The sequence below is a fragment of the Podarcis gaigeae genome, assembly GCF_964106915.1.
Source record: "Podarcis gaigeae genome assembly, chromosome: 4".
NCBI lineage: Eukaryota > Metazoa > Chordata > Lepidosauria > Squamata > Lacertidae > Podarcis > Podarcis gaigeae.
Window position 1 is genome coordinate 46908642 of NC_139677.1, and position 23460 is coordinate 46932101.

Here is a 23460-nt window from a genome sequence, read left to right on the forward strand (position 1 = left end):
AGAGAGCTCTGCAAGAATCGGGTACTGCATGGCTAGGGGATACCAACTGCTTCAACAGCTTTGCCTTTTACTCTTCTGAACTTAGACAGTGATTTCTCACCAAACTGATAACCTCTATAAAACAACAACACAGGCATCGCAAAAACAGGCCACTTGTTGCATCTCATGAAGAAAGGCCTGCCTCAGAATACCACACTGAAAAAGCTGGACTATGGGGTTTTGTATAGTTTTATAGCATAGTTTTTTGTAAGCACAATAAATACTAAATTGAAATTTGCCAAGCAAGTTAACAAAGTATTTGAAATGCTGAAGCTGGTCAGATCAATGTGTAGTGTATTCATCAGTAGCATAAATGGAGGGACCAGAGCTTTATTTATTTTCAGAAAGGATGTGGACACTTGAAAAGAAATAATGTTTGTCTAAATGTTTGTCTAAAAGACATGACCCAACAGATGCCAATAACACAAGCATGACAATGGTGCATACCACAGTTTAGAAGCACAGTGTTGAGTTGCTGAGGACTTCGTTCAAGCCTTAACAGGTAGATTTTAAAGGCTAGAAAACCCTTGAGAAACTAGCTGGTCTTTACTGGTAGAAGAATATTTATCTCACACAATTAGAAGGACAAGATCACTTCCACATCTCTAGAAACTAATAGTCTGCCCAATTGCTGCTCTATTTCGCCGTAGAGTTCAAGGCAGATCTTAAATTGTTCAATTGATTTTATAATTATTAAAAAACCATTTCTACCATTTTTCCTGCCTACAAATTCTGACATATCATTGCCTATCTGAGACAGCAGTTAACTTAAGCTAGCAAATTTCATTTTAATGAATATTAATAATTTAAACTCCTAATTGTTTAGAATTGGAATATCATTTTGGAAACAAAACAAATATTTAAAAAATAGGTACTGTTTTCTTCATACTCAGGGAGCCCCAAAGCATGCAGAACTATATAAGTTTGTAAATTAAAAGCTCAATATCTGGAGAAGAAACTTCTGCATACTAAATGGCAAATAAATGAATTTGTATCTTTATAGCCACCATTTGCTTAGTGTAGGAGGGCATGCTGCTATCCATTCACAGCTACACTATAGTCCTTTAATTCTGCATTGATAACTATGGGCAGTTTTCATTCCACCATGGGAGTGTGTGTCTCAAGGAACTGAAAGGCAGGTAGATTAGACAAGACTATCAGTTAAGTCTATGGTAGAGTATTCATATTGAAAATGTCAGTAGGGAGAAAATCAACAGGGAGAGACTGAGACTTCCCTGCTATGTATCCTGAAGCTTATACTATACTCCATCTCTAGAGAGCCCTGGGGGCCTGAGCCCCCACAACAAAAATTGGGGGGCTCCCAACGCAACACCTAGCGAGGCCCTATGAGACCTTGGAACCTGACTTCTGGTGCCACAGAAAGTCAGGTTCTGAGGCTGCAGGGCATGTGATGTCATACACGCTGGGCACCTATAACCTGGGGCCCAAGTTGGTGCCCTTGCTCTCTAAGCTATATAACAGTAAAATATTCAGGGTCAGAGCTGACAGGTAGTCCCAGTCTGAGTCCTTTAGTAATATGTTGCCCAATAGGGAAAGAAAAAGAGTCTAGGGATATGCTGCAACATGTTGCTGCAGTCCAGGGGTCAGCAAGGTTTACCTCGCCTGGGCCGGTTCACTCCAGCAAAGATCCCTCTGTGGGTTTTGTGTGTGTGTGTGTGTGGTGTGTGTGTGTGTGTGAGAGAGAGAGATTTCCAGTGTCTGTGCAGATGTGATTTCCGGCATCTGCGCAGACTCAATTTCTGGTGCCACGGAAGCAAGTCCCCGCGCCACGCTGCCCCGGTTTAGCGTAGCGCGTGGGGACTCACCGAGTGGGTGGCTCGGTTGGGGGTGGCTCGTAAGCTGGTTAAACAATCCCCATGGGCTGCTTGTGGCCCATGGGCCTTAGGTTGCCGACCCCTGCTGTAGTCTGTCTTATAATAAATAACTTTAGAACTTCAGTATTCAATATGCTTCAAATATACAGGTTAGCTAACTGCAATGTCTATGATTAATCAGGTTTTTTTGCTTTTCTGGAAAATCATGCAAAGTCCACTTCTGAATGTAATTGAAATAAGAAATCTTTGGAAAGAAATGTTTAAGGGCAAGGGGTTTACAAGACAAGGTTTTAAAAATAGCTGCTTCTCTCATTTTTCAAGCACAGTTTTCAGTGTAGTTAATGTTCAAAAGGTATATAGTATGCTCAGGACCTCACACTAATGTAATAGAGCTGTTGCTCATAAGACTAGATTTTTCAACATGTACAATATGCTTGGAAACATGCTTCAGATGAAGTTGTTGAGACTTTGACTTGATATGGGTATTTTTTTCATAAGTGCCTCCTTATCTTCCCAATCCCATACAAACTAATAGAACAATACACCTGGAAGAAAAGAGGCTCCAGCTTTCTAAAACAGTAGTGTGTGTGTGTGTGTGTGTGTGTGTGTGTGTGTAATTTTTCAGAGCACTTGGATTGGCACAGAAAAATTAACTGAATTATTCCAGGTTTTAGGAGGGGAGGAGGTGGATTTGGGCAATCTGAGGGGAGCTTTCAAAAGGTTGCTCATTACTGCTGATTTCTAAATATGAAATTCTACAAAACAGTCTTCTATGGCCCATCCACAACATATGTTTAAAGCACATTTAAAGCATACAGCTTTCCCCAAAGAATCTTGGTAACTGTAGTTTACATACTACAGAGCTACAATTCCTAGCACCTTTAACAAAATACAGGTAACAAGATACTATAGCCATGTGATTTAAATGTGCTTCAAGTGCATGCTATGGATGTGAGTGGCAAACTTGAGTACCTTTTTCACCTCTGGGAAGCATACTGAAAATTAATTAAGATGTTGTTGTAAACATGCTTTGTCAATAAAAGACAATAAAATAGAGGTAGAATAGAAAGAGAGAATGCCAAAATAAAAACAAATGGTTATATGCAAAGTTGTTGGTGCTCAACAGAAAGCTAGAGAACACGATTGGAAATCTATGAGGTTAGCAGAGTTAGTGGGAATTTGTGTTTACTTTTTTTTTTACAATGTTATCATCACAAGGCTTAATTTGTATGGAAAGTTACATATGGATCCCTATCAAAGAGACACAGCCATGCTCATGAAGATCCATCTGGTGTTATTTCCCCCAGGAGGCCAAAGTCACTCAACTGCTATAATTTGAATACGAACAACAACAAAAAAGGTTATGAGGGAAATAATTTAGAGAAAAGTACTGGAAAGGAAAATAATTTCATACTGCACGGTTTCTGTGCAGATTCTCCCTCCTCCCCGCCATGTCCAGTTGGAAGAACATGCACAGCATGAAGAGCCAAAGGCAAGTATTGTTACTGACTTAGATATAATTGAAGAAGGATGAAGTCAGAGATCAGTACAAAGAGAGAAACTTGTGATACCATGTCAAGGAGCATAGGTTGCAAGGCTTCATTTGAGGAAGAGCTCAGTCCTGGGACCTGTTTCCACTGGCGGAGGAAGAGGGGTGCGGTGGGTGTGGTCTGCCCCAGGTGTCATTCGGGGAGGTGACATCGCTGCGCCGCCCCCTGGGCCGCTTGCTATGGGTGGTGCCCCCCTGGGGTGCTTGCCTGCCCCCGCAGGCAGCTAGCCCTACCCCGGGTGCACAGCATGTGCACTGCTCCGGGTGCTGGAGCAACTAGCTCCGCCTCTGCCTGTTTGTACTACTAGATAAATAGATAAGGATTTTTAAATTAAGTTTCAGTCTTAAGCAACAGGAAACTATCAAATGGCACACATTTAACAGAAACATCAACAGATGGCTCATGGTTGGTTATTCTGCCTTCAGTGGGAAATGTAGCTTCCCTACTTAAATATTGCAAACATGGCATCACAGTGCTACTCGAGGTGCGTTGTGAAAGGTTTGACTGGTAAAGTGCAATCAATATAGTGTTATGCCAGGCATAGGCAAACTCGGCCCTCCAGATGTTTTGGGACTACAATTCCCATCGTCCCTAGCTAACAGGACCAGTGGTCAGGGATGACAGAAACTGTAGTCTCAAAACATCGGGAGGGCCGAGTTTGCCTATGTATGTGTTATGCGTTTGTAGGGTGCCAGACCACTATAATCCTCAGATTCAGCAAGTAAATTTAATTAAGGCTTGGGGTGTTAGAAAGTGTGCTAGAAATGTCTAATCCTTGGATATTACAAGTGTTAAAAGCTAATTAAGCCAGGCTAGCCTTCTGTGTTGATGTGATTGCCTAGGTGATGGGCTATAAACAGAACAAAGGATCAAAGGGACTTCGTGTGAGGCAGCAAATGGGCGGGACCCTCTCCCTCAATAGATTAAAGCCAGAGTAGAGAGTTTGGAATTACGTGACCAAGAAGCAAAGCAGCAGGCAGAGTATGGTGTTTGATTTCTGTTTGAAAATAAAGCTGTGATTTCGGGAGAAACAAGTTCCTTTTGGGGTGTTGATGCTCTGAACCCCTCCATCGTAGGCTCAGGTTGTAAACAGAACCATAGAATTGGAAGACATGCTGAGGATCATCTAGTCCAACCCCCTGCAATGCAGGAATATGCAGGTGTCTCTTATGAGGATCAAACCTGCAACCATGGTGTTTTCAGCACCACACTATAACCAACTGAGCTATGTGTACATAAACCACATATCCTAAAAACACCAGTTTCCATTGTGCCTCATTTCCAAAAGGAAACATGGAGCTTGATTAAGCACCTGGAACCCCCGGAATGTTGCACCAATCAGAGATTGGGGTGGCGTGCAACGCTGGTGTCAACAGTGGGATTCGTGTTTCCTGGAGGAGGGCCTGTGAGCGAGATGTTCCTAAGTTGAAATGGTGGGAAGAACAGCAACACTCCTTGAGCAGCTTAAGAGAGGGAAGCACCAAAAAAGTGGATGCCAGCGCCAGCAGTTGAATCAAATGGAGCAGAGTGGCTGAGATGCCTCCATAGAGAGGAGAGAATGGCCATGCGAGATGAGGGCCATACCATTGATAGGCTACAGGAAACTGGAAGTGACCCAGGAGCCCAGCTGCAAGGCACAGAGATGGAAGGGGTGGCCAAAGAAATCCAGAGCTGTCTCTGATTTCTCCACTCTCTGGGAGCCTGAACAACAAGAAGTGCTGCAGAGAAGGGTGAGCCGAGGAGTTGATGCATGGCTCTGAATAAGTATATTTTAAAAAAACTGAAAATGCCTCCTGCTTTTAGGGATGCTTGAATAGTTGCAGGAGTGTGCACATGTGGTACTAAACAGTAAATGTACGGAAAATAAGTTGTCAGGCCACAGCCCTATCCAGAAGCATGGCGCTCACACCTGGAAACGCTTACTCTTAATCCCTGAAGTGTGAAGCCTCTATAATTATTTAGTGGTGAAGGAAATGTACTCTACACTGGTTCAGGGACACTATCAACTATTCTATGTACAGATGCACAAATTAAGGCTTGGCTAAAATAAAAGAGTGTCAGAAGCCTACTCTGCTTACCGTATATGCTTCTTTCCACAGGACTTTGAACTGATGCAAGCCTATGTAGTGTATTAGCCTTAGGGGGAAATGGGATTATTTGTAAATTATGCACTAAAGATAATATGTGATCTAGGAAGTATAAGATGTTGAAGGTGACATAAAGACTAGATTGGGGAGCTGCAAGGAAAGCAAAGCAAAGGAAGATCTGATAGGAAAAAAATAATAGTTGGCATTTTTTTCTGTACAGTATGTATAGCTAAACACCTATGATATATTGTTTAGTTTCTCTTGATACTATGTCCTGTAGTTCATTATTTACCTTATTTACCAGGCAGGCATTTCCTGGGTGTCCAAGCAGACATTGTAATCAAATGCAACTTTTATAATGTAAAGCAAGCATTTTTTTTTTTAAAAAAAAATCATTAGGAAAAGAAGCAAAGGGAATCTGCTTGATTTATTTGGCCAATCCATATGGGAATAGCTTCATAAAAGTTGAACACAGTCCTTGCAGATTGCAACAGCTGAAAAAGATGATAATCCTGCAATTGTCATAAGAATTTTGTAGGCAATATACTACCACATGGCAAGAGCGGAAGAAACCATTTTAACAGGTTGTATGATGTTGGCATTTTTATTTTTCAGAGGCAGCAAGTGATATAACAGCACTCAGTAAAAGTCCTCTTGTTCAGAGATCCTACCAGCCTGGGGTAGGACCCTTGATGTTCTTTTCAGGCTTTTTGCCATGTGGTGCATTTTATGGAAGGGTGAAGGAAATAAGGATGTCTTTCTTCTTTTCAACCTATACATTTGCCTGCTAAGCTATATAACAACAAAGGGTTTAGGTTTGGGGCTGGCTTCCATATATATCTGAGCATATTATTGCAATATATTGAGGGATGGGGTAGGCTTAGAAAAGTAGGAACGGGGGGAAATGTCATAGCCAATGGAGGGGCCCTGCAGTCATGTCTCTCCCTGCACAAAAACCTGATGGAATGGCTACTAAAAGATGGTTGTTTCTTAACATGAAATTATGTATCCCCATCTCTCTCACTTCTATAGCATTACAGAACAGCTGCTGATAGAGGACAGTTAAGGAAGAGGCCTGTTGAATCTGGCTTCTCAGAAGAATTTATGGAGGGATCCTATAGTCGAGGCATAGGCAAACTCCAGCCCTCCAGATGTTTGGGACCACAATTCCCATCATCCCTGACCACTGGTCCTGTTAGCTAGGGATGATGGGAATTGTAGTCCCAAACATCTGGAGGACCGGAGTTTGCCTATGCCTGCTATAGTCCCATTCCTCCTCTTCTGTCCAGACAATAAGTTGGTTCTCCTTGTACCTTATTTAGCTCTATGTCTCTATGTCTTTCTACTTCCCTTGCCAGTTACCTGATTCCATTCCCTCCCAAACCTGGTTGTTGGTTATTTCCCACTAAATCTATCAATATTGTGTGCCACTGAATTTTAATGGAGGTGGTTGGGGGCTTTCCCCTTTAGAGCATTTTTCCTAAGTACTTTTTGTACTTTGGGGAACCTTAGGTTGGCTTTCAGACTTGATCTGCACCTCCTGGACTAATAAGCAGATGGGAACTTAGTGATATAATGGCTGTTGTTATTCTCTGAATGTTACAATTCAGTTCTTGGCTTAGATAGGTATTGAAATGCATTTAAACCTGTTATATTTAAAGATATATGTTTAGAAGATATTTACTTTGATATCTAATGAAATTATAATTTCTGAGTGGATTAATTTTTTTAATTCACAGCTTAAAGCATAAACAGGGAAGAACAGATTGATGATTTAACACATGTGCCAGTGACATGGACCAAACAAATAAACTGACAAATAGACTGATTGGTCCATACCTAACTTGTTTGTTAACCACAGAGATGGCAGAAATATGAATTCACACTATGGTAAGAAAAAAAATAATACATTTCAGATCCAAACAGAAAGTGTCATATGCTTACTAACAAGGTTGGGAAATGACGAAAGTGAATGGGTTAAGCCTACATTTCTATTTGTTTTCTGCCTCACCTTATTGAAGCTGGCAGCAATAATCCCTAAGATACCAATGCAGACAACATAGTAACATGTTAACGGAAGCACTCTCTGTTTAAGGTATTTTTTTGGAGATTCTAGTAAGAACTCCTAAACACCATCCTAAGCAGATAATGCTTCACAAATGGTGTGGTATTTGTTAAAAGGAACATGACAAGTAGGCATCACTATGGCATACAACAGCTGATCTGCTCCTATGGAAAAGCCACAATTAAACTGCACTCAAGGCTGAGTGCCCACAAGTAGGGATGTTTGGTAATAAAGGCATGGTACAACCATCAGGGGTTGTGGAGGCACCAGTGGTAAATCTACTTCTCCCCACAAGGGAGTGGATGGAGAGTAAAGTTGTGCCAGGTGGTTAGCTTGCTTGACTGCCTAGGCCAATCTCCTCAGGGCTTGCAACAGAAAGAGTTATAATCAATCCCTTGGCTGGACTTAATAGACACGCCACATTCCTTTAATAAAGTTGTGGCCTCTTTAATCCCAGCTAGTGTTGTGTTTCTATTTTCTTCCTCCTGCAAATTGCAATAGTTTAACCACAATGCAGAAACTTTAATGACTGTTGGATGCTGTTAATTAATCAACTAGATAAATATGATGCTGTAACTGTCAAAACCAAGTGGCTTGATGTTGCCTAGCATTGAGACACCAAAGAGGATGTTGTTTACGCTTTTGAAGCAACTATTTTCAGTTTTATGAACTCATAAAGTGATCTGTCACTGAAAATGTAGAACTGATGAGTTGGGTAAAAAAAAACCCCAAAATTCCAAGCATCAAGAAGAAAATGAGAAAAGCACACATGAACAATCAAATATGCAAGAAAGACATCTCTCAACATATGCTCTTATGTTCAGTATCAACAATTTATGTTGCTTTGGAGCAGAAAATCATGTCCAAATTCAGAAAACGTTCAGATATGTTTGCTTTCTGAACAGGCAAGAAATGTACGGTAACTCCTTTGAGAATTTAAAGACCAATAGCAAAGAAATAATTTCTATTATGAAATCAGACATAGAGCAGGAGCAATATAAAGACTGGACAACAACTTAAGATGTAAATTTCCCGTATTTTCAAACAACAGCTAATGGTCTTGAGTTATGCAAGATGTGTGGGCACAAGAAAAGATTAATGCAAAATGCTGCTGCACATGATAAAAATGATTTGCACTGAAAAATCTGCAAATTAAAAAATACTTAATTGTACACATTTAACACGTCAATATATTGAATTCTAATATTAAGATGAGATAAATTATAAAAAGTAGGGTGACTGCATTATTAAGCTCTTTCTACCCATGTTGGCAACAAAGTAAAAACTACAGAGAAGTCCTTTTTGTGAGATCCCAAATGCAATAAATAGGTAGATTAAAAAGTGATCTTTCTACACAAATCAAAAAGCTTGTAAAAGTGATAGTTGAATAGACTATAAAAATTAAATGTGTGTCACAGGAAATTGTCCCATTCTCTGGTACTCTTTTCATGGATGAGTTGTCCAACCAGTGAGAGAACTATATAATGCATATCACACTGAAGCCAACACTCTTATGATCTGTTCAACTATCACCTGAAATGTTTAATTTTGAACAGAAAAAGAGGCTGCTTTGCATGCTCTGATCTCTAACTGAAAGTACTACCAGTTAGCTATGCCAACGTGTAAATAATTTTTGAAAGAGCTGGAATCTGCCTCTTTGGGGCCGAGGGTATTTTGATTTCACCCCAAACTCCACCCCCTTGCAAAATTCAGTCTAGGGTAGATTTTAGGAGCAGTATCTTTTAATACTGATTTTCTTTCTTATTATCAAGCAGCAAAATAAGGTGCAAGATGTTTAAAGCAATGGTAGCTGAACAGACATATACAGTCAAAGAAAGGACCAATACACATTATCATTCTTCTTGAATTCTTGAACTTGAACTTCTTGAACTTTTTAAAATTGCATTTCAAATGTATATTGGTGATTATACTGTCTTTTAACCCCAATGAATCCCCAGAATTCTTTGTTATATGTAAATCTTTTTCTATGCTATCGATGGAAGTGGAGGCTACACTTGAAACATCCAGTATGAACCAGTAGGCTCCAAAAAGAGTAGAATCCTCACAATTGTTTCAAGGCAAGCTAAGATAATTAGTTGACAGCCCCAAACATTTAATCATAATAGTTTGATACTTACTTGATGTAGTAGGGCACTTTGTTTGGCGATATTGCCCTCTCCCAGGGGCCCTGGACAGAAGCTGTTAACAAAAAACAAAACAAAAACGAAACATAAAATCAAATAAAAGAGACATGGAGGTCAAGTTCAATGCAAACAGGAAAGACAACATTAATCTCTGGAATTACAATTTTACACTTGGCCACACTGATATGGGTCTGTTTGCTCAGTTGCCCATGAAGGCAGGAAGGATTAACCTGCTGTTCAGAAATTTCTACTCTAATCTGAGTGAAATTGAACTCATTCAGCTGCAAAGATAAATGCAAAAACCTCTTCAACTACTAAACTTAAAGAAACTGAAGAAGCATGCTGCCTGTCTTTTGGGACAGAAATTTTAGGGCTTCCGCGGCCCTTGCTTCCTGCTGCCTTGTCTTCTACATTTTCCTCTTAGTTGATTAATTGTCATCAAACAAAGTAATACCTTGGTTTTTTTGTGAGAATTGAAAGACTTACCAGCTCATGTTCCTTTTTTGCTTCCATTGTTAAATGCATATATTACAGAGTTTATTAATAAGATATGATGAAGATGCTGGTGTGAGCACATAAAAATCCAAATGTGGACAGAGGCTGTGAAATAATGTTGTGGTCCCTACAAATTCCAGCACTTTAAGCACCACATCACATTCAAAGTCTAATGAAATTCACCTGTAATTACCCTTTAAACAAAATACAGCTGAATACTATGAGTAAATTTCAAGTGATTTCTTTTTAAAGCCAAAAAACACACAAAAATCTCTCCACTTAGAACATGTGGAACTTGGGGTATCTTCATCCATTTTATTTTCTGGTTTTAACATCTTTTAAAAACACATTAGCAAACAAGAAACAACTAACAGATAAAATGCCTCAATACATGTGTAAGATACATTATGTATGTATTTTCCTATAGCAGTGTTTTATGTTAGATGCAACAGTATCTTGGAATATTTGAATTAGCTGAGAAACTTTATTCTTCATACACTGAATAGGGCATTTAACCTACAGGTTGCCATGTTCCTCAAGAGCAGAAAAGTGGTCATCCCTAGTGCATCCATATATCATGTACATAAATATATATGCCAGGTAATTATAGCATTTCTTGAAGTGGCATTATCTCCCCTATTTGTGAATTAATCTAGTCAAAACTTACTATCACATAATCTTATGTAGCAAGCATTTTTGTTTTTTGTTTTTAATGAAGGCAAGCAGTCATCTTTACTGGAACTAAATGCCTTGGAAATAAAAAACAATTCTGTGACGTTCTGCATAACTGGATTTAATGTTCCATCAACAGATTGTGCTGAGGCTGCCCATCGTGCAGTTTTTGCTCTGCTGGGTGATGCCAGCCTTGCATAAATTTGAGTTAACATATGTGGTACCTATTTCAACTCTGCTCTAAGAATCATGATCTCATTTCTGGCACAAGCCCAAACACTGCAAACAGATGCTTCTTATCTCTGGATACCAGTAGAGGCTTACCAACCATTACAAAGCTAGTCTAGGTAATAGACATGTATCTTTAATTCCTAGTAAGACCATTTTTAGTAGTCAATCAAAGGAGACTGTATGGAAAATGGTTTTTAATATGGCCAGAGAGCTCCCCCCTGTGTATTACTTGCTCAAGATAGATACAATTTCCTATTTGCAGAAGAATATTCGAAAGTGCCTTTCTGTTATGGTACTGCGCAATGTAAAAGAATGTATTATCAGGCACACCAGAAACTACCTGAAATGTTGATTAGGAAAGAGGAATGTATTTCAAACTTCTGTGCCTCATTAAAATAGTTGCATATTACTCTTTTCAACTTAAAAAAAGGAATACCAAAATGTTTCATGATTATTACAACATGCAAGTATTGCTTTTTAAAAACAAAACAAAGCATAACAATATATTTCACCCTAAGAGGTCAACTATGTATAATTTATATATTAATATTTTAAAATTTATATATTAATATTTTAAAATAATTTATATTATTTTAAGATTAATTGTATATTACTGAAATTAGATGTAGTGCTATGTATGGCACTCCTGTGCCTTAGGATTGTTCCATTCATGGTGAATACAAAGAAATGCAAACGGCTCCCTTGATGTGACTAGGATAGTTCTGACAAGTGATGGAACTGCATATGAAAATTGGACCCTTGCCAGGCATCCACCAAATGACAGGCTCAGGACGGTAGCACTTTACACTGAATCCTTAAGTTTACACTCTGCACATTCCTCATAAATGTTTGTTTTAAGTGATTGTGTGTGTTGTAAGCACAGGGAGGTGTGGTAAATTTATCAAATGAAAACAGTTAATTCATGAACAATGTAATGAGATACAACCTTTAGATAAAGCTGCGAGTTAACAAGAAGTTCTCCCCATCTCCATTTCAACATGATTCTCCCAGCCTCCATTCTATCCACCCAATAGTACTGCAAGGCAGGTTAGGCTGAAAGACTCAGACTGGCCCAAGATTATTCAGTGAGCTTCATACGTATATGATACTTGAATACTGCAGTGCACGAGTGAATTCTATTCATCCACTGTTGTTCTCAGCCATTTCTGTAGAAGTATAGCAGTTTCCCTGTATGCTTTTCATTTTGATTTTTACCAAATGACATGATAGTACAAGATCCTGTCCTTCTTCTACCTGGATGTCAAATTACACACAATGCTGGTCCCGTTATTGGATGCAGAGTAAGGAGAGAACTCCTTCAACTACCTAAATAATGGTAGATCCTATTTGACTCCCAATGCCAGTAAAAATGGTTCACTTAAGCTTCATCTTAGTCAATTTTTTAAAAAAGAAATAAAATATTTGTAGAAGTGTTGAGAATAAAATGATATTGCTGCTCTGTAATTTCCTCATAACTGGCAAAAATATATAACACGATAACAGAGTAAGCTGCAAAACAGTTTACATTCTTTTGCATTTTAGCATAATGACATATGATAAATTAAAACAAGCTAAAGTTGCAATTCTGTTTGAATTTTAGGGTTTTGTTTGTTTGGAATAGTCCTACAGATGGAGTAATGGTTTCCCTATTTACCCATTAACTCCTAACTGTGGGACACTATTTTCAGCACATCTGTTTGATTAGACAAGAGGGGAGCAGAAATGCCAATTTTGATTCCAAAATCTTAAAATCAATGCAATAGCTGTTTCTGAAGCACTTGCCTGCTATAGAGTTCTGGAGAACTCGGATGCTTTGCACATTCCTGCGACTTTGGGTAGGTTCTATTAATGGTATTACACATCTGTGGACTTTGGCATTTTTCTTTCTTCTTATGGATCAACAGAGCTACCTTTACTCATTATGTGTCCTGAAGAACTATGACTCTAGCTGTTCAGGGTGGGTGGAATCTACAAATAGAGGGAGATAATCTTCTAACACCTGGAAATTGATCTTGCAATTTAAGGGTTGTACACCTGCCATCCACTAGGTAATACTCCATTATTTGCCTTTAATTGACTCTTTTATATTCCAAAACTAACCACTGATAAAGACTGCCATGTTTCTCTTCTCCCCTCTGCCTGCCGAGGAACCTGGTTGTTTCATTTTCATGACTGATCTGGGTTATAAGCCAAATTTTCTGAAACAATGAGGAAAGCAGCCTTTGCTTCTTTATCACAGAATCCTAAGTGTGTAACTAGTTATATGTAGGGCCTTGGAGGGGCTCACTCAGCATGCAGCCTCCATCTAGGAAGTGAGCCTACAAACCAGTCTCAGAATCAGAACATCTAGCCCAATTTTTGTATTTGTTTTTCCTTGTCGCACCAACCGTCATTGTGAAGCATCTTGCCTGATGGAGAGTTCTGGAAAATTCAAAAGCTCACTTTGGCTGATCCTTAGAAAAGGTACCATTCAACTGTGAACTTTGGTGTTTGTGCCTAAATATTGTTATTATTGTCATTCTGTTTTCAAATATAATGCAGACTGTCTTGCACATACACAGAGAATAAAATGTTTGTACTTCCTAGACTTCAGAGAGTGGCAAATCTTCTATAAAGGTTTCAAAATTTGAAGTTGTGCTTTATTACCTCAAGTCACACAAATGGAATTTTGTAAGGACTGCAAAAACCTATATGGCTAACGAGAGTTACTTTTTTTTACCAGCTACAGTATACATCTACTGCATAGACAACATCTGTCTCTATAACATTAAAAACAGTTCACTGCCTGCTGCAAAGTCATCCACAGAGCGTAAAATCAATCTAGGCCTGGTTCCCTTGCATGTCACAGTTATGCAAACAGCAATATTACACACACACCTACTTCATTTGAAGATTGTAGTGTATCAGGAAGACTGTACACTCTGTTTGGTACGTTTTTAAGACGTACTATTTGTCACACATTTCTCCTAATTAACAGAGCAGCTCTATTCCTATTCTGCATCTCTATTGACTTTCGTACTGAACCGATGATGTTCCTAATCTCTTCCTGTGTCTATTACTATTTATGATTCCATGACGCTTAGAGCTATAACTTTTGATCCTTAGTTTTAGAAGACTGCCCAAACCATGATCCTGACAGCAATGTTTTGGTGTCAAAACAACCAGCTATGGCCATGAAATACACATGGAATACTTGCAAACCTCTCAAGCCTTTGTAAGGGTTCAGTTGCAATGCTGCCAAAGGCTCAAACCCTTTTGGGGAAAGCAGTGGTATGCATATGGTACTTCAAGTGAGGAAACAGCATGGGAGGAAACTTTGAGAGATCTTATCATGGATCTCCCACATCTCACCTTGTCTGTCTTCAATATGGTAAAACAGAACATGAGATTATGCCCCACACCCACAGATCACAGAGCCGCAGATCACAATGCCCAGTGAACTGCAATAATAATAATATGTCTTTCTTTGAATATAAAATAGAGAGCAAATATATGGGGGTTGGTTGGGGGGGATGAAAATGGACCATGTATTAAGTTCACTATCAACACCTGCTTATGCTTTCATCTAGAAAGTGCTAAAGCCTGTAACTTTCAGAACTCAACACAAATTCTCTTTCTAGCCTTAAGTAGGCAAACAACTGCAGCCCTTAAATAACTGCATGAGCACCACAAAGTAATACTTTTACTCATCAGGTTCATAATTATTCTTTGAAAATATTTAAATTGGGACATTTCAAGGTAAATTAAGCTAAGTGATTACATAGGTATTTTGAAAATGTTGGACTTATCATTGATGCCAAGCACAAGGGAAATGCTGAAATAAGAAGTATTATCTCAAAATGTAACCTTCTGCCAAGGTCTTCTATTGTTGTGGTATACAGAGACAGAGATGGGAAAGGCATCACTCCAATTCTAGGTCTCATTCCAGAATACTTGCTATAGATTGTCAGGGGCTTAAGCAGGTCTAGTTCACCTTTAAAATCTTGCTCTTGTGATCAGATCCTACTTGCAAGTTTCTCACAGGTATCTGGTTGGCACAGAATGTTGGACTGATCCAGGAAGCTCTTCTTATGTTCTGAAGTATGCAGAAGTTTATCTCTTACATTTGGATGGCCCTGTTTTCTTTCAGCTACCCAAATTAGTTATTAGAGGAAAAGACTGTGTTGCTCCTGGGTAATGGAACTCTTTGTCATACATTTCCCATTTTCCTTAACTGTGGTATCTAGCAGTAATCCCCAACATGTATATGTTTTATTTACTGATGGTGTCAAGATACTGATAGCACACTATTCTGTTCTGTTCCATTAGTTAACATGTGTGGTATCACTATGACTGGGTACGTGGAATGTTGCTTGCAGAAATAAGGTTTAATTGCACATACAATGTGACTTTAAAATTGGACTTAAATATTCATATTTTATTGCCTTGACTCACTTCATGACATGTTATGTAAATATAGACAATAAAACTATCACAATATTTGCCACCACTGTGTTGCTAACTATAAATAGAACCTGTGGACTAGGAAGGGCTCATTAACACACTACAGTAGTTCAACATCAGCACTGTAAAGCAATGTGATTTTTGAAAGGCCCAATATAAACTATTATGAAATGCTGGTAGTCTTTCCTCTGGCTGCTTTTTCCCCACTCTACCTAAGCTGGGCTCCATGGCAAAGTTCTTTTTCTTACTCCCTCTTTTGGTATTGGCAACTTCAAAGTTGCATTTATTCCAATGGATATATAAAAGGCATATAACCCTGCTGTTGTGCTTATCCTGAGGCTTTTGTCCATAGAAATAAATTCTTTTGGATTCCCTGTGTTCCTTTTATCATGATTCTTGCTTTCTCAGGGTCTTTCTGTGACCTTAGTGCTGGGCCCTTGCCCTTTCAGTTATGACCTTCCTTCCTCAGGAAGAGGCTCATTTTTTATCACAGAAGCAAGGAACATCTTTCAGTCAACTCATTTAGGTTCACATTCAAATGCCTGACACCCAGAAATTATATTTGCATTTGTGTCCCTTACTGTACTGATCCATATTCATTATCTCAGATGAAGACTTTTCACCCATGTCTTTCAGATGAAGATTCTCTAATGGAATCTACTTCCCTTCCAATGCCTGCTAAAAGTCTTTGGGAAGTGGCTTGGATTCTGTGAACCAGGAGTAGAAGGAAGATAACTGAGGAATTATCTTCAATTCTCTCTGTCTCTCCTGCACCGTGCAATGCTTCTTCAGAGTGTCAGGGGACTCACCTGAATGACATGGGATGGGGGGTGCAGTAGAAAAGGGAAATGGACAAAAATCAGGTGGTTTCCTTATCCAAGTAAAATGCTACTTGCACAAGGTGCCTCCACTTAAGTTTGGGCCATGACCTTCTCACCAGTAGCCCATATGGCCTATCCCATGCTGTTAAGGTACACCCCCTGGAAAGGCTTTTCAGAGGGCACAGGGAAAAGGGAGCAACTATGTTCCATTTTGAGAGCTTCCTTCTGCTTCAGTTCTCAGGATATCTGCCACTGACTCTTGCCATCACTGTAATATTGTTTTATCTGAGTGAAGTGGGTGTGGTCTGCTCAAACTATTTTCTCTCCAGAATGGAGATTAAAAGATACTGGTACTATAAGTCTGTAGCAAAATCCAACTAACTCCTTAAGGTGCTGGTATGTTTGGTCCTAAGGGACGCAGGTGGCGCTGTGGGTTAAAGCCTCAGCGCCTAGGACTTGCCGATCGAAAGGTCGGCGGTTCGAATCCCTGCGGCGGGGTGCACTCCCGCTGCTCGGTCCCAGCGCCTGCCAACCTAGCAGTTCGAAAGCACCTCCGGGTGCAAGTAGATAAATAGGGACCGCTTACCAGCGGGAAGGTAAACGGCGTTTCCGTGTGCGGCTCTGGCTCGCCAGAGCAGCGATGTCACGCTGGCCACGTGACCCGGAAGTGTCTCCGGACAGCGCTGGCCCCTGGCCTCTTGAGTGAGATGGGCGCACAACCCCAGAGTCTGTCAAGACTGGCCCGTACGGGCAGGGGTACCTTTACCTTTACCTTTATGTTTGGTCCTTGAAATGCCATGACCAATCCCTCCCCATCCTCAGTGGACTTTCATGTCCCTTAAAAATTGCTGTGTGTGTCAAGGACTGCTTCTCCCCGTATAGACCGATGCAGACCCTGCAATCATCATCTGAGTCCCTTCTTCGTATGACTCTTCCATTAGAGGTCCAGAGGGTGGCAATATAAGAATGGGCCTTTTCTGCAGTGACTCCCCATTTGTAGAATACTCCCCCTAGGGAGGCTCACCTTTATTATATATCTTTAGGTGCCAAGCAAAAATGCTTTTCTATAACCAGGCCTTTGGCTGATTAGCATTCTATGACCTTTTAAATGTGTTTGTGAGAGGAAGGCTATTGGTTTGTGTTTATTTTATTATGTGTTCTCATCTTGTATTTTTATGTTGTGAACTGCCCCATGATCTTTGGATGAAGGGCAGTATACGAAAGTAATAAATAATGGTAATAATTATAATAATAATAATTTGTTTCTTTTAAAAGAGTGATGCATGATCACACAAGTGATATTTCCAGGTTTTGTTTTCCTTTGAAAGGTGGACAAGTCTACCTGAAGCATGGGGTGGTAGTAAACAGATGCATTCAAATTTCTTTTTCCATAGCAAAGACAGGAGGCTGTTTTAAACTTGGATTAACTTCCGTAGATAAGCATAAATGGCATTCAAAGTGACAAAATTGTAATAACTTATAAATAACTAAAATAAAATAAGTTACATTATTGTAAAACCAAATAGAATGTTTTCGTTAACGAGCTTCAAAAGAATAGTCACATTTTACATATAAAAGCTACCATGCTGTAAAATGTGCAGTTCAAAAAAGAGTTCTACTCCTCTGCATGTGTGTGTCACAAAATAGTACAGATAGGAAATGTGTCCAAAATATGCTTGTGAAAAATCAATTTATTCTTAATAGCACATCTTACTTTAAAAGATGTACCTTCTAAAGAACAGGCATGTTTCTTCTTGGCCTGAAACCCCAGCTTTATTCCTGATGCCAATTACAATGCAGCTGCTCAATAATACTATGTTGCATTGCACACCCAAGTCTTGCCACACCTGGTGGCCCCACCTACTTCATTAATGATCTGGTGCAGCCGCAGTAAAGTCATTTCAACACATCAGCTCACAATGTATTTTACTTTGATAATGAAACCTCAGCATCTTTTCGTTGGTTTTCCCTAGTCATGCATCAAACAAGCAGCAGGAGACCATTATCCTGTGCCTATGCTGTATTCCACTGATGCAAACCTTTAAATATGGTTTTGTTATTTACTTTCCTATAATCGCAGTACAATAGGCCAAAGACGTGGCTTTCAAACAGATTCATTTCAATCTGTGCCTTGCTGCTTTGATGCTGCTTCAAGTAGTCTTTCAAAAGACTTCAAAACATACTGCATAAAGGCTGTACCAGTGATAACCATCTCTTTCCCCACCCCCCACCTCCAGTGCTGAGTTAGAGGATTTTATTAGTTGCCATTTTGAAGTACCTTTTCTGCTGTGGCTTTTTGTTCCTCCCACCATTTCAGTTAGTGGATGTAGCATAGTGCCCTTGCTTGAATGTAGTTTTTAAATGAGTACCTGATCACTACCAACTTCTTAGTGGAGGTCATGAGAGGACATTATGAAGACTAAAACACTTTAATAAGCAGGTATGTGCATCAGTTTTCTCTGTCCTCAGTTGGGCATCAGTATAATAGCCTTGCTGAATAGCACTACAACTTGCAAATGGAATACGTTTCATCCTAAAAAGTAGCCATTGTCATTAAAGATACCTTAGCTGAAAGCAGGCAGACAGATGCATATGATAATAACCAGCTGGAAACATCTGTACTAACTGAACATGAGAAAATATTTTGAAAGAAGCAGCTTTGTGAAAAGCACAGTAGCTTCCAAATTACTTGTGCAAGGCCTTGCTTTACCCCCTCCCCAAATTTCCACCCTTTCCTTCTCTACAATCACCAATGAGTTTAAACCCTTGTCCACAATGAGTTGAGAGTAAATCTTATGCTGCAGTCCCAAGAAACCATTGTTTCACTTCCTTGTGTAGACACATTAACAAATACGTTGTATGTTGAGTTTGTAATATATTAATTTGTGGGTGCTAAATGCCTGGATTCTGTAAACGTTAGAATTACAGCTTGTGAGTTAAAACGGGATGTCAGACCTGTATGTCTTAAATTGTATCATTAGACCGTTTCTACACCCTCTGAAATTACCATGAGTTAAGGGCTAATTAGGTCAAGGTAGTGCTTTGTTAGTGCTAATTAGGTCAAGGTAGACGCAGGTGGCGCTGTGGGTTAAAGCCTCAGCGCCTAGGACTTGCCGATCGAAAGGTCGGCGGTTCGAATCCCTGCGGCGGGGTGCGCTCCCACTGCTCGGTCCCAGCGCCTGCCAACCTAGCAGTTCGAAAGCACCTCCGGGTGCAAGTAGATAAATAGGGACCGCTTACCAGCGGGAAGGTAAACGGCGTTTCCGTGTGCGGCTCTGGCTCGCCAGATGCAGCTTTGTCACGCTGGCCACGTGACCCGGAAGTGTCTCCGGACAGCGCTGGCCCCTGGCCTCTTGAGTGAGATGGGCGCACAACCCCAGAGTCTGTCAAGACTGGCCCCTACGGGCAGGGGTACCTTTACCTTTACCTTTACCTAGTGCTTTATAACCCAGACTAGTTTCCCTGGTGGTGTTAGCCTGTGGGGTAAGGAGCTGTTTAGCACAACAGTGCATCAAAGGAACTCACTACAGAGTGGAAAGAGGTGGGGCCCCTTTGACTCCAGAGAAAAAGCCCAGAGTTTAGGAATTGCAGTTATGCAACAGTGAGTAAGCATTGGGCTGGAGAGAGAGGCAGAGAAATGGCTGGTATCTGTTTAAATACAATGCTGTGCTTATGGAAGAGGCAAGAGACCCTCTTGGAGTGTAATGCTGGGGATCCCTCTAATTTAGACTCAGGTTGATATATATGTGTAAATAAACCATATATTATAAAGACACCACTGTCTCTGTTGTGCCTCATTTTCCAAAAGCAAACACAGACCCTGCGTAAAATGTGCCTGAAAGTCCTGTACTGCTATGGAGATTGGTGTGGTGTGTAACAAGATGCATGATTTTGTAGCCAGCAAATAGAATGATAAAAACAAGTTCCAGATCCTGCAGAGGTGGTTCATGTATATATCCATAAAGATGCAGAGAAGACTGATGGAACTAGTGTCTTAAAATCAACCTTTGCAGGATTCAATAGATCACCACACCTGCAGATGGCTTAGTAAAAGTTGAAAGATGTTTATGTAGCTGCTAGGACTGCCTCTTATTCTCATAAATGAGGCTGCCTGTGTGTTCCATATTCCTTTGTTTGTTTGTTTGTTTTTCAAAATTCAACTGCCCCTTTGTATTCACTGCCCACTCACATCAAGGATAAAATTAGGTACCCTGTGTTTAGTATATATTCCATATATTTTTGATATAAGATTTCTAATGAGTGGAAGAGTCTGAAAGCTACAAGTAGCACTATCTCCCTGGCTCTCTTGTAGATTCTACAGAGACAACCTGCTTTATGAAATCCTGCACTGGAACTCCAACTCTGTACCTGCAGTCACAACAATTTTGGAACTATCTTATGGGTCAGAATAGATGAATGCTTTCCTGTTTGACTTTGATAGAACAAACTATTTTTCTTTGCTGCACATCACTTGAATCTTTATAGGCATGCTACCTATGCAGAAATATTGCATAGTGCAGACAAATTATCTATTTAGCAAATATTCTCCTATAAAAGCCACACTGAAAAACTGTCTCACTCTAGACATACAACAAGGTGGCAGAATACTGAGGTGGTTATACAGTTCCACTTCAGATTGCTGGTAATATATATAGCTATATAATATTTTAAAATTTATATAATTTTTGAATGCTCCAACAAAAATAAAGCTCTTGGGGAAAGTTTTCTGCCACTTCCTGTACTAATAGTCTACTGTTAAGGGAAGATTCAAAAGTGTGAGCCAACATTGGCAGTTTGAAGCAGTACAATCCATGTTACCAACCCAGAATTCATTCTGCTGCATGTTTAAACTATGCCCAAGAAATGGAACCTTGGGTGAGGCTGTGTAAATGGGAGTAGGATTTATTCTTAATGGCTCACAGTAAATTCTATGAGACAGTGAAAACTAATAGAAATCTTGAGACAAAATTGAAAGGATCTGGCGCTTGCCTCTGGCAGTTTAGCGTATGCTCACTTCACCACCCTATCGGTTGTCACCAGCTGCACCCAGATAAATGAAAAGCTTCTATTCCCTCCTATAGCAACAAATAAACAATAGTACGTATATAGATCAAATTCTAATGAACAAGATCCTGTAATCATTTGAGTCAATGTCTTTCTGTACAGAAAGTTCTTCTTAAATGTAGGCAAACATTGGAAAGAACGAATGTCATACTAAAAAAACCCAAGTTGTTGGAAGGTGGCAAATGTTGTTTGCACAAACAAACACCAGATAAGTGTGGTAAACCTGTGTCTTTCAACTATATTACCTCAAGTAGCAGGTAGGGGTATATTTATTCCCAGGTTGAATACTCAACCATGGCAGGGAAAGTCTATATGTAAAATACCAGCAAGATGGCTAGACCCATTTCCCTGGCATTTAAATTTCTGTACCTTGGAAATTATATTCGCACCAGGTGCCCAAAATCCAGGGACACCCTAGTCTGAAGTGGAACAGTCACTAAATAGGTTTACCACTTTATCTTGTGTTTATGAGTAGCAGGTCATAATTTTAGAGGCTTTTTTTGCATCAGAATTTTATGAACCTCTGAGCCAAAGTTTCAGTTCACACTGAATCTTAACTGCTGGATTACTAAATTGTCCACAATGGTAGTTTCTAATCAAAGGCCAGACAAGAAATCCTAGCTATCATTTCTGTAAAGACTGGCTACATAACAAACTTTTAATAGTTTCTTAAGCAAGTTAGCAACAACAACAAAGAGCAATTACTTACTGGAAAGGAAGTGCTGAGAAGTAGGACCGAAATCTCGGTGGGCCTCATGCAACTGCCTGATACGCTCATCAATGGACACCTGCGCAGAGGGAAAATGACTCAGTGTAATAAAGGAGACAATAAGGTGTCTTGTTAAACTTCACACCCCACCCCAATAATCCTGCTAACAGATGTCAATACAGCTAAACTTACTCCTGCAACAATTTGAAATGGCAGAATTAATGCTTTAGACAGGGAAAGAACATTTTGTTGGAATCGTGTACACCGTTCTATTCACACAAATCCAAATGAAGTAGATGCCACACATACATGTATAATTACGTGCAAGAGTAATGTGTTAGGAGTCGTTCCCATGAGGATAAAAGCCAGCTTAAATCCAACAAACTTTCCACCTTCTAGATATGGTTTCTTTTCTTATCAACATTAAAGTGACAAGTCACTTTTCTGTTTTGTGTGATTGAATATATGTATTGTAATGTTGTGAAATGGAGAATTATAAATAAGCAGTATAAGCTGCAGCAATGCCCATTTGGAAAAAACCTTTCTTAACTTGGAAATTTGCCAGGTCAGTCTGAAAACCCCAATGTAGGTTTTGTTCTGAAAGCCTCCAATAAAACATTCCCCAGAAATCAAGTTTTAATATATGGCTTATTTAGTGTGGATCATTTTCAGTGGTGATTGCTACTCATATTTTGGGAAGGGCACCTTTCAGGGTAATGGGCTGGCTCTGAGGTTTGCTGTCTGAGATATGGGGTCGTAGATTGGGACAGGAGCTGCCTGTAGGACCAACCTGTCTCATCTGCCTGGAGCTATGGGGTCTCAGGAAAGGGAGTGGGTCTACCTACTTGCCTTCATGGCATGGCCTGGGAAGCAAGTAAGTTGGATAGTGGTAACTCTGTTTCCTGCAGACAGGAGTTTGGTTGCCCTAGCGGCTGCAGTTTTAGTTCTATGTTGAAGTTAGTTCTGCACCAATAGCTGTTTCCCTATGCAGGTGTTTTATGGATTTAATCTTAAAAGCAACACAAGTTCAACCAAGCCTTTGCCTCTTTTTTAGTTATCAGGTCGCAAATGAAGTTTTAATATGTAGTGTATTTATTGCGGATCTTTTTCAGTGGTTATTGCTGCTCATATTTCAAAATAATTTGGTTCCTATGCTAGTACTAGTTTTGCTTATATTGTTATATTTTTCAGAAAAAGTTAGGTAAAGACATGGTTGATAAAAAGTCAGGTCGTTACAATGGCAAAGCAATCTCTCCCCTTATATGACAAGCAACGTTTGAGTGATAATCTGTATCCCCCATCACT

At 39.7% G+C, this 23460-nt stretch overlaps 1 protein-coding gene across 23 annotated transcripts in view; it reads right to left on the reverse strand.

The window, feature by feature from the left end:
* The window catches only part of DMD (dystrophin), a 991104-nt gene that overhangs the window by 110531 nt on the left and 857113 nt on the right, over nucleotides 1-23460 (reverse strand). For all 23 annotated transcript variants that reach the window (XM_083734089.1, XM_083734109.1, XM_083734093.1 and 20 more), the window contains 2 exons: nucleotides 22156-22234; nucleotides 9715-9775 (listed from right to left, as the gene is read on the reverse strand). In XM_083734089.1, coding sequence (XP_083590215.1) covers nucleotides 9715-9775; nucleotides 22156-22234 — 140 coding nt within the window. The remainder of the gene's footprint in view (nucleotides 1-9714; nucleotides 9776-22155; nucleotides 22235-23460) is intronic.